This window comes from Chionomys nivalis, chromosome 23 (assembly GCF_950005125.1).
Source record: "Chionomys nivalis chromosome 23, mChiNiv1.1, whole genome shotgun sequence".
In the NCBI taxonomy this organism is placed as follows: Eukaryota; Metazoa; Chordata; class Mammalia; order Rodentia; family Cricetidae; genus Chionomys; species Chionomys nivalis.
This window is the reverse complement of record NC_080108.1, coordinates 17,107,028-17,125,399: the sequence shown is the minus strand read 5'-3', so window position 1 is coordinate 17,125,399 and position 18,372 is coordinate 17,107,028. Positions and strand designations below refer to the sequence as shown.

Genomic DNA, 18,372 nt, shown 5'->3' with positions numbered 1-18,372 from the left:
AATTTAACGTACTCCCTTTATCTGGGAAGCCAAACCAAAGAAATGTAGACTTACGTTCACAGGATAGAAAGTGTCCTGCTGAATACATCAGTTCTCCAGGTGGGCCTATGGTAGAGGAGAAACAGAATCTTCATTTTCATTCGAAAAGATCTACTACCTTTATGTTTGGATCAGGGCTCCCTTCCTGCATCTGGGTCCAGAGGCATAATTGATGCAAAACAGCACATAATATATATTCCATTTGTGCTTTGCTTACAGTAAAAATAAATGAATTTATTGAAAACAAACAAATTTCTCCTTCAGAATAATCAGAATACTTTGGATTCTTAGAGTGTGCCTTTTACATATATTTTTGCAAATATGTGTGCAATTAGGCTAGTCTCATTGTTTGAACACAGTAACAATTTAGAAAGTTTTCAAAATAGTCATCTTTAATGTTAGCTGTATTAATATTCCAATTGATCAATACATTTTTCTTATTGATATTTTAGCTCAAATACTGAAATTAATCATTATTTCTTAATTTACTTATTGACTCAAATCTAAAAAAAATTACACAGCAATTTTAATTGCTTTTAAGCAGTCAGTGATGGTTTTTGTCGGCATTTGGTCAAACTTCATTGATCTGAATACTAAGTGGTCCTACTGCTTTTGGTCAGATATTGTTTGGACCTTAGCAGGGAATCCTGCCACACAGCAATCTATAGACTTTAATGCAGGTGAGCCCTTCTTCTTCCCATTTATGTCCTTTTCCCCCCATTCTGTCCCTCTTTAATGTATTCAGTTCAGCAAAACCCTGAAGGAAAATAATACATGTATTAATGGGAAGTGCATAGGCGACAAGAATACAACCTGAGCAGGTAACATAATTTCAAGGGACCAGAGAAATAAAAAGGGGGTGGCCAAACAGCTTGTGCTTCTATACAAGCTTAGCTACACCACTTTTAAAACTCTCCGAGAAGGTAAGCATTGTGGCTAACCAGATGTCTGCAGGCACACATCTTCCAAAGTCCAGCTTAAATCACAGAAGTTTTGTTTCTGTTTCATGAAACATGCAAGGGTTCCTCCATTGTAATGAAGTCCCACCTGTTCAATTCTTGGAGACCGACACATTTTTCTTAGCATTTTTCAGTGATCCTTTAGTGTTAAGAGAAATCTACATGCGTCTGTTCAAGCATTTATTAAGATATGAAAGGTGGGAAATACACTCATGAATGCAGGACATGGTAAATCCAGTTGCAGAATCCCTGGGAAGCTAGGGACTGATCGCACAAGGCATCACACTGCCTAATCCGCTTTGAAACTTTCTTTGCTGTGTTAATTCAGTTCTCCAACAACATATCTGACTAGTTATGGACCTTTGTTTGGGGACAATTGTTCTCTACTTCAAAATCTACATTTTCCTTCTCTGGACAAGCTTCTTTTTTTTTCCATACAAAATAGATGTCCTAGAAATACTATTCTCTCCTGCCTTATTCAATAATTTAAGCAAACATAATGATAAAACCTCTAATTTCTTTTGTTTCTCAGAGATACTTTATTACTTTGTTTTGCCTATATCATACTGACCAAAAAAAGAAGCAAATAATTCACATAGAAGGAAACCAAGTAGCTAATAGTGGCACTCATTTATATGCTTAGATGCACAGACACGTATTAGTTATCTGTAAAAATTCTATGATGCTGAGTGCTGAAAATCCCAGAAACACGGCACAGGAGATGGTTCTGCTGGGCAAGTGCTTGGGGTAAAAGCATTAGGACCCAAATGTGGGCCCCTGGAATCCACATCAAACATAAAACAAAACAACTAAACCCCATCACTGGGAAATCAGGAGGGAGCAGCAATAAGCAGATCCCTAGAGCCCATTGGCTAACCAGCATGGTCTAATCGACACCTAGAGAGAGTACGTATTCTATACTTTTGGGCAGGGCATGTGTTCTTTATAGCTCCTTGCCATAGGAGCACTTCGGCGGTAAGAAACATTTTTCCATTTTAAAATTGAAGATCCTGAACTTAAAGACAGTGTGAATATGAATGTAGTTGTCTACACAAGGAAGTGGCAGAGTTGGGATTTCCATTACCTGAGAGATTATTACCAACAAACTACACCATTCAACATGAGCGCCTTCCTGGGAACTATATACTCAGGTGTAGTACCCTGCAATAGTCAAAGTATCCATTGACCCATTGGCCATGAGCTGTTGACCCATGGAATGCCACGGTTCTCTAAGAAGCCAGGAGACAGCACAAATAAATGCCACCACAACATTCCCTTCATTGTTAAAATAAGCTGGGCTTAAGCCGTGTGCTTGGCTGCAAGATTGGTTTACCTTTTGGCTCAGACTTTTTATTTCATCAAAGACACTCATTTATGAACATTTCATAGGCAAGCATTAATATGCCAATCAGATTCTGAAGATGATTGAACTTATTTTTAATGTTTCTCCCCATAAAAAGCTGCCAGCTAGCCAGCGTGACTGACAAAGGCCTGTATAATGGACCCCTTTCCTGGTAGACAACGTGCATACTGGAATTTGGAAGCTGCAGCTTCAGACTCAGGTTGTGCTGCACAGATACTAAAGAGGTCAACTTGCAGGGGCAGGACCCTGCTCTATCATTATGATCAGCGGGGTTCTAGCGGATCATTGTTCTTTCAGATACTGATGGCCGTAACCTATGGGGAAAGCAACTTTCTGTCTCCTCTTCTAATCTGATGACGTAGAAGAAAAGTTTCCAGTTAGATCTGACAGAACACACACAGGCCCAGAGCTAGAGAAATCACTCTTTTGTCATCGTGTAAAAAAGATCTGGGCAGGTTGTGGAAGAAGAGTGTAAGATTGTGAGTGACACTCGTGAAGAAGGAGTGACACCTGTCCCTACCCACAGCCGGCCTGGGCGTGTTCCTGTGCCATACTGAGAGCTGCATTCGTGGAGGTTCCCAGAAAGACCAGGGCTTTCCACATAGTCTGAAATAAAGGATGGCCGCCAGGTCTTCCAAAAGCTTTAGAGAGACAGGTATATGAAGCTTGACTTTTGTCATGGGTTGCATTGGCAGGGAACAAGGACTTGTTTCATCATCGTGTTCATTCCTAGCTATTTAACTTTGCACACAGCACTGCCAGTTTATATATCTGTGGATCAGAGAAATAAGCTTGCTTAAATTCTAGACTATTTAAAGGCACAGTATCTGCTTCACAATTACCGTTGGCTGTGTGGTTCAGAAAGACATGAAAGGCACTCACAGAGAGCTTTGTTGTCTGCTGTGTGGTCATTCATGGTATAGGGACAATTTCACAAATAAGAGACCCAGTAAGTCCAATATAGAAATGAAGGACATATTTGAAATCCAGCTCGCACCTTGTGTCCTGATGGTCCAGTGAATATATGTGGTTTTTTTTTTTTTTTCAGTTACTAAGGAAACAGTTGTCAGTAATGGAAGAGGAAGCTTGGGCTGAAAGGATGGGCACCGGGCGGCGGGGGGGCTTTGTATAGAAGAACCCATCAGATAGAGTCTGGCAAAGACACCAACACGCTCCATGATTGATTCAGTCCCCAGCATGAAAGCATTAGAGCCCATCTGATGGAGTCGATATGCGAGGATGCCATGGAGCCTGTCCACCAACCTCTCTCTTTCTTCCCTGCTACCTATTAGAGTTCTCAGCTCTGCATAGCTGGGTTGGCTCAGTTCTAACTTCTCTGCTGGGTGCATGGCAAAGTAGGGGGATGCACAAACTAAATTCCAGTTCAGTCTTCTCTGCAGAGGTGGCAGAGCAGTTACGAGCACTACTTCATTTGCAGACGACCCAAGTTCAGAAACTCATATGCACGTTGGGCAGTGCACAACCACATATAACTCCAAACTCCAGAGAGATCCAATACCTTTAGCCTCTTAGGGCATCTCAGCTTCCATGTACATATTTATATACAGAAACAAATTTACGTAATTGATGTGGGATGTCTCTCTGTATGGTATAAATAATGTTTTATTACCATTGGTTAATAAGAAAGCTCCTTTGGCCTATAGCAGGGCAGAATATAGCCAGACTGAAATTATATATATATATATATATATAGAGAGAGAGTAGGTGGAGTCAAAGAGATGCCAAATAGCAGCTAAAGGAGAAAGATGTCTAACGGTAGGCCTCAGCCTTGTGGTGATACATAGATTGATAGAGATGGGTTGATTTAAGATGTAAGAGCAAGCTAGAGATATGCCTGAGGCATCGGCCAAACAGTATTGCAATTAATAAAGTTTATGTGTGATTATTTGGGTCTGAGATGCCAGGAAACATACAAGTAGTCTCCGTTTACACATAACTAAAATAATAAAGTAAATCTTATAAAAGACTCAAAAGTCACCTTATCTCATTACACACTTGCACTTTATTATAAAGGTTTAAAGCCAAAGAAACAGGTAGTTTCATAGCTGTAGCTAGACCTAAGTTGTAAGATTCTCACACCATAAGGAAAATAGTGAAAGCCTAGAATGGTATTCTAAATGCTACCAGGATGTACTTACTCATGAAACTGGATATGTCAGAGAAGTGTGAACTGGACTGACCCTGGGGTTTCCATCTCACTCAAGTCAGAATGACAGAAATTCAGAAAATAACAAATGTTGGTGAGGAGACAGGAAAAGGGGGACCTTTATACACAGCTGGTGAGAAAGTAACTTATTCCATCAACTATGGAAAAAAATGAAGATTTCATCAAAAATTAGAAATAGATCCTTCACATCCCCATTTTGCACTTCTAGGTATTTACTCAAAGGCAACCAAGCTAAGTTATGGAGCCAACTTTGTGATATGCGTGTATGTGTGTGTGTGTGTGTGTGTATGTGTGTGTAATTACAATTTTATTTATGCATAAAAAGAACAAAATGATGTAATATTCAGGGAAATGGATCCACCATTGGATTAGCATATTAATTACGTCACTCTCAGCAAGACAAAACTGGGTGTCTTTCACTTGTTAATCTTGGATTTTGTATAAAGTTATGTATGTATATAGGATATGACAGTGAAAGTCATAGTGAAACTTTGTAGGGGGTGAAGGGGACTATGAGAGGGATCTGAGGATTAGGAAGAGTGTATTGGAGAGATTATGATTACACTTTATACGTAGGTATGTCTTTATGAAGCTCCATACTGTGTAAAATGAATATACTCCAATAAACCCTACAGGTTCCTTAGTACATTTGTTCCCTTTCTTTTTTAAAAAAATATTTATTTATTATGTATACAATATTCTTTCTGTGTGTATGTCTGAAGGTCAGAAGAGGGCACCAGACCTCATTACAGATGGTTGTGAGCCACCATGTGGTTGCTGGGAATTGAACTCAAGACCTTTGGACGAGCAGGCAATGCTCTTAACGGCTGAGCCATCTCTCCAGCCCCCTTGTTACCTTTCTTTTTGTTCCAATTGATTGTTTGAATTCAAACAATCAAATCTCAACAATTTTGAAAATAATTTTAGATTTAATTTCATCCATAAACTTGAAATTTCCCATTATATGAAATATCAATTCAGATACGCTACTATTTTTGAACTAGATGCTTTATTTGAGGAAGCTTGGGTAGCAAGGATCAATTTTTGCATGCTTTGAAAACAGTAAAGAAAATGTCTAAGATGTATGTTTGAGTTATGCCCACTCACCATGTGAAGCTATCCAGTGCCTGAGAACACAGAGACCACTTTCATTTTGTGAAGTAATGTCTTCAGGACCTGATAGCCTGCTCTACACATGAGCCCATAACACTTGCATGGAAGTCCTTTATTTGCAAAGACCTCCACAATTCTAGCATGAAAGTGGAAGAAGCACTTGAGGCTCTATCCTAGCTGAGGAGCTGATGATGGCAGTTCATGGTTAGTGGGATAGGAAGTCACTCTTCTTTGGAGAGGTGGTCACTGGTAGGTTACTCATGATTAACCAGTGATTAATACATACTCGTGCACATATAGACTCTATTGATTAAGCTCAAGGAATCACATTAAAACAAAACAATAAGAAAGGAAAGGTTATGAAGTTGGGAGGGGAATATGTTGGGAGTATCTGTAGGGAAATGAAGTGGAGGGGGGAGCTAGGTATAATTCTGACCATGATATATTGTTTATATGTTTGAAAACTTAAAATAATATTTGAAATAAATTGAGAAATAATCAAAAGGTGAACCACAGAGAAAACCTCAAATGCACACTGGTACATTATTGGCTAAATAACCATGAGTATATTCATATCACAGAATGTATTCTAAACAGGTGACATCGCAGAGACAGTCAGGAAGTAGTATTGAAATACAGGAAGCCGATTATTTCCTTAAAATTCCTTTCTAGGCTTGGAATTCAGCGAGCTGTTTTGGATTACACACCTTTATGGATGCAGTGATGTATATTTCCATTGGTGATAGGGTCAAATGGTTCCTGGTTTTCAGCTCTTTATCAGCTAAGTGTAATGATAAAACACTAGTCTTTAGTTTTTAAAGCTTTCAAATTTCATGCCTTCAACTTCACAGTCAACGTGGGAGGATTTTTATCTTTGAGCTAACAATTTCCTTTAAGTATTCTGTTTTTGCATTATAACAGAATTTACCCTGACCATATAGTTCCTTTGCCTTGTGCAAGTTCTTTCCTGCTTTGTGTATCAATCCTCTTGCTCTCTCTACATGATTAACACCAATCCCATCATGTCTAATGATAAGCATACCTCTGGAATATCACAGGTTTAGCTTAAAACCATTGCAATAAGGCCATCATTGCAATCAATGAGGGATAAGTGAGTCACACAGAAAATACAGTGTCCAGTGAATGTATATACCTTAATTAAACTGTTTTGTTGTTAAGGGTTCTAACTATTACCTGACCTGTTGGATAAATGATACAAATAGACTTGTTGATACACAGTTGTTGCCAGTCTTTAATTTGCATACAAACAAACAATCACATTATTTGCAAAGTGCAGTAATAGGCAATATGATAAAATGAAGCATGCATATTTTGAAGTGTATAACAGGATTTTCCTATCTGAATGAAAACTCATTATTTTTTAGCCTGTTTATCAAAGTAATTCTGGGATGAGGGTCTTTGCCATGTGTTCTTCTGAAGTTGAATTAGTTTGTCACACTGAAAAACCATCTATTGGCATTTTGATTTCCTATGTTTTTGTAGACCAATACGAGGAGAATTGATGTTGTATGGTTCTGCTTTGCTTTCCCAGAATTCACCGTAATTACCCATTTGTTTCAATATTTCTTGGTGAAGTGCAAGAATGAATCACATAACACTTGGATGGTTGCTATTAAGCCCACTCTCAGATATTCCATAGCTAGAATGTTATTGTGAATGAACTTTTTATTATACTTAGTAATTTATTTTGTTGTTTCAGATAAAATAATTGATTTTCATGTATTTAATTTGTAACCTTGTCTACTTACTCAGTTCTATATGTGTGCCTAATGCATTCTGTGTTCTATTTGCTTCTTTTGACTTGCATTAGTATATTATCAGTCTTCCAACAATGATAATGGGATTCCTTTCATCCTAATATGTACAGCTCATTTTTCTTATTGGATTTTCTGGAACTTTTCAAATAATGATAAATATCCCTGATGAGAACAGGATATAATTTAGACCATGGCTTTAATAAGGGCAATGTTACAGCTCTTGCTTTTATATAGCATTTGCTTCATCATTGATAACAATGAAGATTTTTCTGATGTGCATGGGCTAAGTTGCACACACTCATACACCCCCATGCTCCCATCGCTCACAGAGAGAAAATATTGTCTCAGAAGCTCAATATGCTATAAAACACCTTATTTCCATTCTACATAGGATGAAACTAAGGCACTAACTTGTCAAATGGCTTCCTTCAAGTCACACAGATAGACATGTTAGCATTGGGAGTGAAGATCTCTGGGTCCAGATCCTACTTTACAGTGTCATGCAACAATGCTCCCCTGAAGCTCACATGCTGCAGCTTTCACCACGAATGCATGCAATGCACCTGTCCCGACTTTCTTCTTTCTTCTCTCTCTCTTTTAATTTCTTGTGTAAAAATATATATTAGTGGCATTCTAAATGCCACTAAAAGCTCATTAAGAAAAATGTTCTCTGGGTCACATTACATAATTTTTGTATAATATAGTTCTAAAAATAGTATTTCTTTAATTTGGGATCTAAATGTTTATATATGCCTGATTCTATATTCTATCTATTATCTATCTATCTATCTATCTATCTATCTATCTATCTATCTATCTCCTTTCTTTCTTTCTTTCTTTCTTTCTTTCTTTCTTTCTTTCTTTCTTTCTTTCTTTCCTTCTAATATCGATCACCTATCATCTTTAATCAATTTAGTATTTTATTTCTGTATTAGGATGATCAGTTGTTTTTTGCATCCATCTTTATAGTAATTTCCTCTGAACTGAAACCATCACTTCTGGAGGAAAGAGGGAGGCTCATAAGATCAAGAAGCTCAGAGAGAAGATTCCCAAGGCCCGTAAAAGAGGCTGGATAAGCAGTGATGATTGCTGAGGAGAAGCAACAAGTTGCTCAAGAAGAATTGCTTACAAGTTGGGTGGGGAGTTTAAGGGATGCAGCTTTATAGATTGTCATCAACACCCACTCAGATGGCCTTCTCAGGGTTGCAGGTATCTGAGCATCATCAACGCTCATCTCAGTAACTCCTGTTGGCTCACTGTTTCACCAAGATACTCCTGGATGGAGCTGGGGTAGCGATGCGTTGGGGTGACATCTGTCGGGAACCAGCCTCGATGGGTTTGTAAGTTCCAGGATAGGGGCCTCTGGATTAGAATTGCTAGGTAAGAGGAGCAGAGATATGAAAGAAACACAGAGACGTAGGCTAGTACTGGGAGGGCAACCCTGTGAATACTGAATCCACCTGTGTTTATTCCTTATGATCTTTAAATACTCCCATCCAAAAAAAAAAAAAAGGGAAAGAAAGCAAAAGATTTTCTTATCATCATACAAGGAACAAAGTGATGACCATTTTAATACCCAAAACACCAAGTAACCACACCCTAGGTCCGATATCTTTGTTTGTAGCCACATAGATTGCCTGTCAATAATGATGAAGGAGAAAGAATAGGCTTAAACTCTCTGACCTTAAGTCAAGGTGGAGTGGACCCATTTCTGTGGGCCCCCGTATGGAGCTGTGTTGATGGTTTCCAGTCTGGAATGAACAGATAATGGGTGATTTATCTCTTATACAACAGCATGTATGGACATTTTTAATGAAATGGTATTTTTTTGATCTCTATGAAAATCTGTGCATCTTGCTTTAGGCTTTAGCATTGTATTACTTAATTTTATTATTCTTATCCATAGTGTTCATGCCATGCCTTCTTGCTAATTGTATCCCATATATTTAGCAAGAGTATTTGATCTTAGGCTTAGTTCTTATTTGGAAAAAAAGGCAGACATTCTCCTCTTTGTTTCTCTTCTTTTCTGCTTACTGACTTCTGTTAGAGTCAAAAGCCTGTCTGAATCTGAAATAAATATAGCCAGGAACATGAGGCTGGAGAGCAGGGTAGTCATGTGTACTCAAGAATGAAAAATTTTTAAAAATTAATTAGAAAAACATCCCTTTTCTTTCATCTGTCCTAAATACTTATCTCATGATTTTACTTTCTTTCTCTTAAAATATTTGATAACATCATGACGTTGTTTTCTCTATAATGGATTTTTATATCTTATACAAGTCTGTTAACATTTTCCATTCCATATCTGCTCTTAATTTGGTAATTCCATCTTTGTCTCCATACTGTATTCTTTCCTAATTTCTTATTATACCCTTTCCATTTTTTTTATTTATTCTCACTGCAATATCCCCTTGTTTATTTCTGATTACATAGACAGGAAATTTCCTAGCTACTTACTTTGACAATAAATCTATTTCAATAGAAAATATTTGTTTTACACCTTGAAAGTATATAATTTTATTTTAGCTGCAACATTTCTTACTAAAATTCTGTCTTCCCTATGTATATATTTGCACAGGTGATCAATGATGCCAAGTTTTTATAAACAGGCTTTTCTAGAGGTCTTCAAAGGCCAATGCCAATTCCTGGCTTCGTCTCTGTGGCAAAGCTGAAAACCATTCATGTTTTGAGGTTGATTTGAAACTAGAGACCATCACCTGAAGCTAGAACTATGAGCTAACAACACTTATCAATGAAAACTATAACTATAATCTATGAAGAGATAAAATAGGGATATTCAATGAGCTTGGGGCTAAGGAAGCCAAGGTTTCATTTGTCCTTACCAGTCAGAACCCTCCTTCAAGTAGATTTGAATTCAAAATTCATACCAGAGTAAATAAGCGACATTGTTTAAAAAAGGAGCAGAGAAAAATGTAGAGCTCAATAAAAATAAAAAATATGATCTATACTAACATTCTATGGCTCATGTATGTAAGGCAGAAATACATAATTTCTAACTGGAAAGGAAAGCATTAAAAAGACCTACAAAAGATTTCTTCGAAGTCAAAAAGATAAGAGCTTAGGATTCCAAAGATAATAAAGATAATAAAACAGCTGGGCATAAATCTTACCTTAGCACTATTTAGAAGAAAAATGGAACTGATAAAAATGCCTAGGTTGACTGGACATGATAATGTAAAGCAACATAAAGTAAGTTTTAAAAACAGGTTTTAATGTGGATGCATTGACAAGAAGGTCAATACAGTCAGAGTGTTAGTAAGAAAATTCAATGTGGTTAGAGAGAGAATCCTTGAAATGGAATTTTCTTATCAAAATGTCTCCAGAATTCATCACAGTGAAAGGGAGAAAGGAAAATTTGCTATTAGTGTTAATTCATATGAAGGGTGGAACAAAACTAATAATGTAAACCAAGTCACTTGAAAAAATCCTTGTCAGAGAACATGAACTAGTCACTTGAAAAAATTGCAGTGGAGAGGCAATTTTCAAAAGATTAATGGATGTTATTTTTCTAGAATTGAAGAACGCTATAGTGTCAATTAATTCCAAATGAAAGAAATGAAAATCTAAATTTTTATAAGAATGGCTAGGATTGACAGATCTTCCAAAATTCTGAAGAAACTTCACCTTTCATCTATTGATGGAAAACAGTATTTTTCATAATCATTTTATGAACCAGAATCCTCTTGAAATTTTGGTATGCAAACATATTTGAGACATAACTGTAAAACCCTCTCAAAAATATCCATGTTTTACTGAAAGATGATAGCGTTAAAGTTTGACAGTGTTTGGACCCCAGGAAACTAGATAACCATAACCACTTCTCTTCGGTGTTAACTCTTCAGTACAAATTGCATAACTTGTGTCTGGCTTTATTTTATCATTAAATCATGAGCATTTCCCATATTGCTAAATGGTTGTTATAATTATCATTTTAATGGCTCCATTACATCCTATCAGATTCATTCCATTATAGTTTCCTTAGTCATTCCTTCTTTATTAGACATTTAGGTTTTATTTCCCTCAAATTTTGATTATTACATATAACATTGGCATAATTTACATTTTTATGCATATAGCTCCACTTTTATTTTCAATCAGTTCATTAGGAAGAGTTCCCTGAAGTGACATTATCATGTCAAATGTTATTGAGTAATTTCCCTAAAGGTATGAATCAATTTACATTCCAACAGACATTTTGATATCTAGCAGCCTTCGGCATAATGGGAGGTCAGAAATATTACAAACTTAAATATAGATGCACTGATTTTCTCAGTGTAAATAGCTGTTCTACTTAAAATAATGAAACTAAACATTTTCTCATGTGTGCTTATTTTAGTAATTTTTTTTTCTGTTTTATTCTAGCCACAGTGCTGTTAAAACCTGTTTCTTACACTTTCATTTGGTCTTACTCTTATTTAAGCAATATTGTTTGGGGAGCAGAGATTACCAGATAAGACATTTGATGATTGTAGCAGTGAGGTGTATTAACTGTTAGCATGAACAGGCACTCATATATTTTAGCATCATTATTACCAAAACCGTCAAGGTAGAACACACAATTGTCTTCTCTACCTTGACCCTCCTGGCTCTTATTCCCCTCTTGTACAGAGGCTGAACAAGCTCAAAGTTTCTGTTCCAGACTGGTTAAAGGCTGTGAGTGGCTCTATGGTACAGTCCTGATGGGTGAAATGTAAGCAAACACATTCGGTAGTTTCTCACCACTCTTTTCTTTCTTCTCCCTTTTGGATGATGTGGTAGACGGAGTTAGAGCAGCCATTTTTCAATAGTAAGAAAATCAGAAAAAAGACAGATGACATACCCGTGATCTTAAGACCGTTGAAATAGTGCCAAGAATCTTCTACCACACCCTACATTCATGTACTATGCGCATCAAAATCTTATTTGCTTAAGGCAATAGAGTCTGACTTTACTATTGTCTCTGGGGCAGCTAGTGAACTGTTAGGAAGAAAGGTTGGTTTTCTATTTTAATAGCTCTCACTTTTAAAAACCAACGTAACTATGACTTTATTTACACACTCACTACTCTGAGGCCACCACCTAACCAATGAGGTCTGATATGATATGACACATGTCATTTCCAGAGATAAATGATTTTTCTTGATAAAACATATTAATATCTTAATGTTTGTGGGTTGTAAAGATGGGAGCACATAATTTGAAGGCACTCAGGAATTCCCCACCTGGAGAAATCAAAGTCCATGTGACAAGTTCAGTGTGTGCCTAAGGGACAATTTGCAAAAGTCTCTCCACGTTCACTTGTTTGTTAATTTATTACGCATGGGCAGTGTGCCACGGATGGGTGTGTGTTCAAGTAAGAAAGGGCTGTTACTCTGTCTCTCCCCTTCAAGGATTTTCCCTGTGGTTTTATTCCAGGACTTGAATGTGAAGAAAGAGATCATTTATATACGCAAATATTATTAATATTGTGTGAGAGTGAAAATAAAAAGAAATTAGGAAAGAAAAATCAATAAGAGAGGGCAAAATGAAACTGGAGACTCGCTTAAGTCTCCTCAGTCAATAAAGTGAAATGAGTTCTTTCTGGAGTGTTCTGAACTAGTGTTTCTATGATGCCAAGTGCTACCTGGAATAAGTGGGGCTGCGCTGGGGATAGAAGCAATTTTCACATTATAAATGCTATCATTTCAGCTACAACCATACAGTGTGCTGGTGTGCAGGGGTGGTCCCTAGCCCTTCAATACTGTACATGGTAGTAGATATGTTTCTACAGTGCCTGTCCAGTTCTGTGACTCACAAGAGGCTAGGATGTGTACAGGGCTCTCCTAGCTGCACAAGACTGGAATTTTCCTTTTTGTTCTTCCTAGGCCACAGATATGGGGCAAGTCACTGGGTGGATGTAATTTTCATGTCCTTTTCTCTGACAGTCAAGTCATTCTCCAAGGAAGAAGAGAGTCTACAGAAGCCTGGGCAAAGAGTCAGACCTTAGAACTTCAGAACACAGAAAGGGACTCTGGGTTTTTTTCTCTTTCTTTAAAACGTGATCTTTTTTTTTTTTTTTTTTTTTTTTTTCTTCCTGTGGACTCGAGGAAGAAATAAAAGCGATTTGTTCAACATCTGTCTTTCCCTTGTATTGCGGCTGTTTACAGAGGAACTTGCTTCCTTCAACTCTGATGTAATGTCTCCTTTCTTTAGGAAACAGGTGTCAAAACAAGCAGAAAATCCAATTTTCAAGCAGCTCAAATCAACTTGAGACTTTCTACTCCCAGGGATGCTTTTACCTCAGAAGGTTCCTATGAGGCTCGAGACTTCCCAATTTCCAGTTTTTGTTTTGTTAGTTGTGTTTTGTTTTGTTTCCCTGGGAATATTTGTAAGCTGTTCTTAACCAACAGTCCTGCCCTATCTCTGTCCTCTAGAACATAACAGCACTGTTATTGGAATGTAAAATCCTGCACTTTAATTTTAATTGACATAATAATTGTACATATTTTGGAGAACTGTGCTGTGCACATATAATCTCTAATGATTAAGCAGTGTATACATGTGTTTAAAGTCTAATGATTAAGCAAAGTAATTTTCATATCCATCACAACAAACATTTATTTTTCTTGTGCTGGTGAAATTCAAAATCATTTTTTAAATGTTTTGAAATATATAATAAACTGTTTAGCATTTTGTAATTATATGTTGTAATTATAATGTGCTATATTATAATACATTGAACGAAACCAGTTATTTTGTACAATTAATATATTCTAGTAAAATATATGATATGATCATATGTACTTTATTAAAATAATCAATTACTGATTATTTTTATTTAGATAAAATATGTAAGTGTTAGGGCAATTCTGAGCTCCATCATGTCGAACCTCAGTTTTAGGAAAACAGAAAAATAATCTTAGCCAATCTCTATATTGCAGGGATGCACGAGCATTTGTCATCATGTACAATAGTGATAATAGAATTTGCAATGTTATAGATATCTAGAGGGGAGGATCACGATCCCATTTCACAAAGGAGGAGATCAAGGCTAATGAAGCTCTAGAACCCCACATAACACTATCAGAAAATAGTGAAACTGATTTAAATCCAATTCTGATCTGAATTTTGAAAAACATACTTGCTACCTTGCTGTGTAACTGTCTGTATGTGTTCGTATATAGGATTTCACATGCAATGGTCGAGGCAGAATTCCCTCACTGGTCTCTGTTACTTACTAGCTGTAAGTAACTCATATCAGTTCCTTGGTTTTTGTGTCTGAATCTCCCTCTGTGTGGATGAGAGAAAATAATTACCTTGTCGGACTTGGCAAGGAAATACCAACCTCACGTCTGTGAGTCTGTGAAATGCTCAGACCACTTACTGACATCAGGTAGACTTGCAAAAGCTTTTTTTTTTTTTTTTCAATTGCTGTAAACTGCCCCACTCTTTACCATCTTCTTTTCCTCCCTCTCAGAGAGGATTTGTGAAAAGGTATGTAGTACAGGCTAGTCTCCCAAGTGATGGAGAACAAGCTTATCTCATCACACCTGGTCTCTGTGCTCATCTCTACTTCCTGAACTTCACCAGAGAGTGCTGGGCTTGACTTTGCTTTTGTGCATTACCTTGGCACAAGCAGGAGGATAATTTCAGGGAAGTGTGGTTTATTTTGCAGCTTCAGTATTAATATGTGAAGGATTTTTCCCTCCTTCTTTACTATTGTTTGATAAATGATGGGGCAAATTATGTGTTTAACAAGACTGTTTAGTAATAAATCTTGGTTTCTACAATATACCCCTTCAAAATACAGGTGGAAGCTTTGTGCATTTCATTGCAACTGGAGAAGGGGTGGAAAACTGGTCCTGTGCCATCCATGCCCATTATCATCTTCCCGAGCTTGCCATCCTGTCAGGAAATGCAGAACATTTATGCAACACAAGTTGAGAAAAGCTAGCTTTGGAAAGGGACTGACAAACACTTTGAATCCTCAATTTCTGTGAAAGACGTATGTCCAGAGTCCCTCTTCCTAATGTGAAAATGTCACTACTCAATTCCCACAGAATCGTCACTGCTGATTGCTTTGTTTAACTGATAGGGTCTACAGTTCGGTACCAGTGAACTGGAAGAGATGGGAGCCATGTTCTGCTTGGGCCTTTTCGTCTTGGAACTCAAATCTGCAAGCTGTAGCCATGAGCTCTTGGCACGAGCTACAACTCTGCTGAATGCGGATGTTCTGGACCACTACCTCCAGCGGTAAGATGCTTACAGGGGAATCTGGGATGTCTCACATATACTCACTGCCAGTATCCTGGTGAAATGGATCAATGGATCCTTGACAGACAGAAAATAAGGATGAACTATCAAGTAAAGGTAGGTTCAACTGTACTGTGAGGAAAGACAGACTTGGAGCTTCACAGATACTAAAAATGTAGAGACGTTGTCACATGTACATGCGTGTGTAGATATAAAACTTAACATATTTATAAATATATTATTATTATGTATCACTAGTGATAATGTAGCTGAAGTGTGATGCTGCAGAGTTATACATGTACAGATCTTTTTCTTCCAAATTACATTCTTATATGTGTAATGTTCTTGAGCTGTTGTTCAATATAAGAATGGGGAAGTATCTCATTGCTAATATCTAAACGAGTGGTCTCTGTCTTAAACTGTATCAAACTGGCACAGAATATGATTCATAATTGGCCATGAGAAACTAACTCACATGGTGGGAAATGGTTGGTTGTCTGAGAATTGAGTACCAGTAGTGAGTCAAGAAATGGAGAGCCATTATCCAAATGAGCTTTTTGATGCAGTTTCTTGTAGAAAAATACCTTAGTCCTGCCCAGAATAAATTCAGAGACAGGAAGGGAAAAATAATGACACATAAAAAAGAGAGGACCGAGAGGCACCAGGAGTTCCAAAGAGGCTAAGTCACAGTCTGTACTTTGAGCAATGGGGCTGATGGGGGATTCAGCATCTGCTGGTAAATGAGGGAGCATTTAACCATGCACTTTGCCTCCAAAAGCAAAGGCAAAAGTATTAATACGGGGAAGCCTCTTATTTCCAGCTAAATTTCATTAGTTTTTTGCATGTCACTATTAAATTGCTGTTTCACTGTGGCTTCTTATCAAATAGCCAGCCAAGCGTAAAAAGATCTAGTAGTGTCCGTTAATATAGCTTTGGAAGGCCTCCATTTCTCTAGGACTTAATTACCCAACACAGTAATTAACTTGTTCATCACAGAGTAATTCAGATCTCAGATGACAGAGACTTAAGTAAATCCAGATCCCAATCCCTCGGAGATACTAGCACCGTTTGCTTTCGTTTAGGCACCACAACCATTTCCATATGCCCCTAATTCCTTCAGGATGCCTCAGCACCCAAAGGCTTTGCCTGTTTCACATTGTCTCAGAGTTTTCTGCTTCTCTCGCCGAGAGCAAGTGTATCCACCTGCCTCGACTTGGGTTTCCGTTTGTCTTTTCACCCTTGGTCGAGCTATCTTGGATGGAAATGGGGACGAATTTTCTTCCTTCCCTTTCTCTTCCCTTCATCCTCAGCTGCTTGTTGAGGGAAGATTGAGCAGAACTGGCATTGCTTGCTTTCCCTGAATTGATTGTGCCCGTCTGTTTGATCCAATGCAGTAAGGATTAGTTGCCTGTAAACGAGAACAAGAAGACATCTATCAAAGAAATGTCTTTTCTAATTCAAGTCTAAAGAACTCAATGTCGGGCTTCAAATACAGTGGCTGCTTTGTGGGTTGTCATGAGAAGGAAGCTGTCATACACTCTCCATACCACTGACTGTCAGTTATCAGTGGTCACCAGTCCAAGGATGCTGAAGCTGGACATTGCCCTTTGACCTCTGCCTCTTCTTTTCTTTATTTTTATTTTTTGTCTTTAATTTAAATTCCAATTACATTTCTCCCCTTTACCCCTCCTCTCACGCCTCAACTCCCTCGGCCCACCCCTCATTCCTTTTTCCCAATAAGTAAGGGCTCCCCTGGGGAGCCAACAAAGTGTGATACATTAAATTAGGGCCAGTCTAAACCCCTCCACACTGCATTAAAGCTGAGCATGGCATCCCACCTTAGAAAATGGGCTCCAACAAGCTAGGTCATGCACCAGGGATAGATCCTAGTCTTACTGCTAAGGGACACTCAGATAGTTCAAGTTATCACCACTGTCTCTCACATACAGAGGGACTAGTTTTGTCCCATGGATGTTTCCCAGCTTTCATTCTAGAGTTCATGAGTTTCCATGAGCTTGGCTCAGCCATCTCTACAGGTTATTCCATTATGATCTTGACCTCCCTTGCTCATATATTCACACTGCTCTCTCTTTGATTGGATTCCTGGAGTTCGGCCTGGTGTTTGGTTATGAATCTCTGCATCTGGTTGCAGCAATTACTTGAAGAGAGTTCTAGCTTCTTTGGAGCTGTGGATAATAGTCAGGTTAACTTTTGTTTTACATGTAATATCCACTTATGAGTGAATTAAATACAATGTTTGTCTTTCTGAGTGTGGGTTACCTCATTCAAAATGATATTTTTCTGTTTTATTTTTGTTTTTATTTTGTTTTTTTGTTCCATCCATTTGCATGCCAATTTCATGATATCACTGAATTTTTAGAGTTTAGTAATACTCCAATGTGTAAATGTACCATATTTTCTTGATCCATTCTTCAGTTGAGGGATATCTATGTTGTTTTCAGGTTCTTGCTATTATAAATAATAATGCTATGAACATAGTTGAGCAAATGTCTTTGGCTATGATTAAGTATCTTTTGGGTATATGCCTTAGAGTGGTATTGTTGAGTCTTGAGGTAGATAAATTCTCAATTGTCTGAGAAATTGCCATACGTATTTCCAATGTGACTGTACAACTTTACACCCCCACCAGTAGTGGAGGAGTATTCCCCAGACTCCATATTCTCTCCAGCATAAACTGTC

At 37.6% G+C, this 18,372-nt stretch overlaps 1 protein-coding gene across 1 annotated transcript in view; it reads left to right on the top strand.

Moving 5' to 3' along the window:
• Positions 1-18,372, top strand: part of Agbl1 (AGBL carboxypeptidase 1) — a 661,380-nt gene that overhangs the window by 452,341 nt on the left and 190,667 nt on the right. Inside the window, exon 22 of the mRNA XM_057756658.1 lies at positions 15,515-15,672. Within this exon, the coding sequence (XP_057612641.1) occupies positions 15,515-15,672 (158 nt within the window). The remainder of the gene's footprint in view (positions 1-15,514; positions 15,673-18,372) is intronic.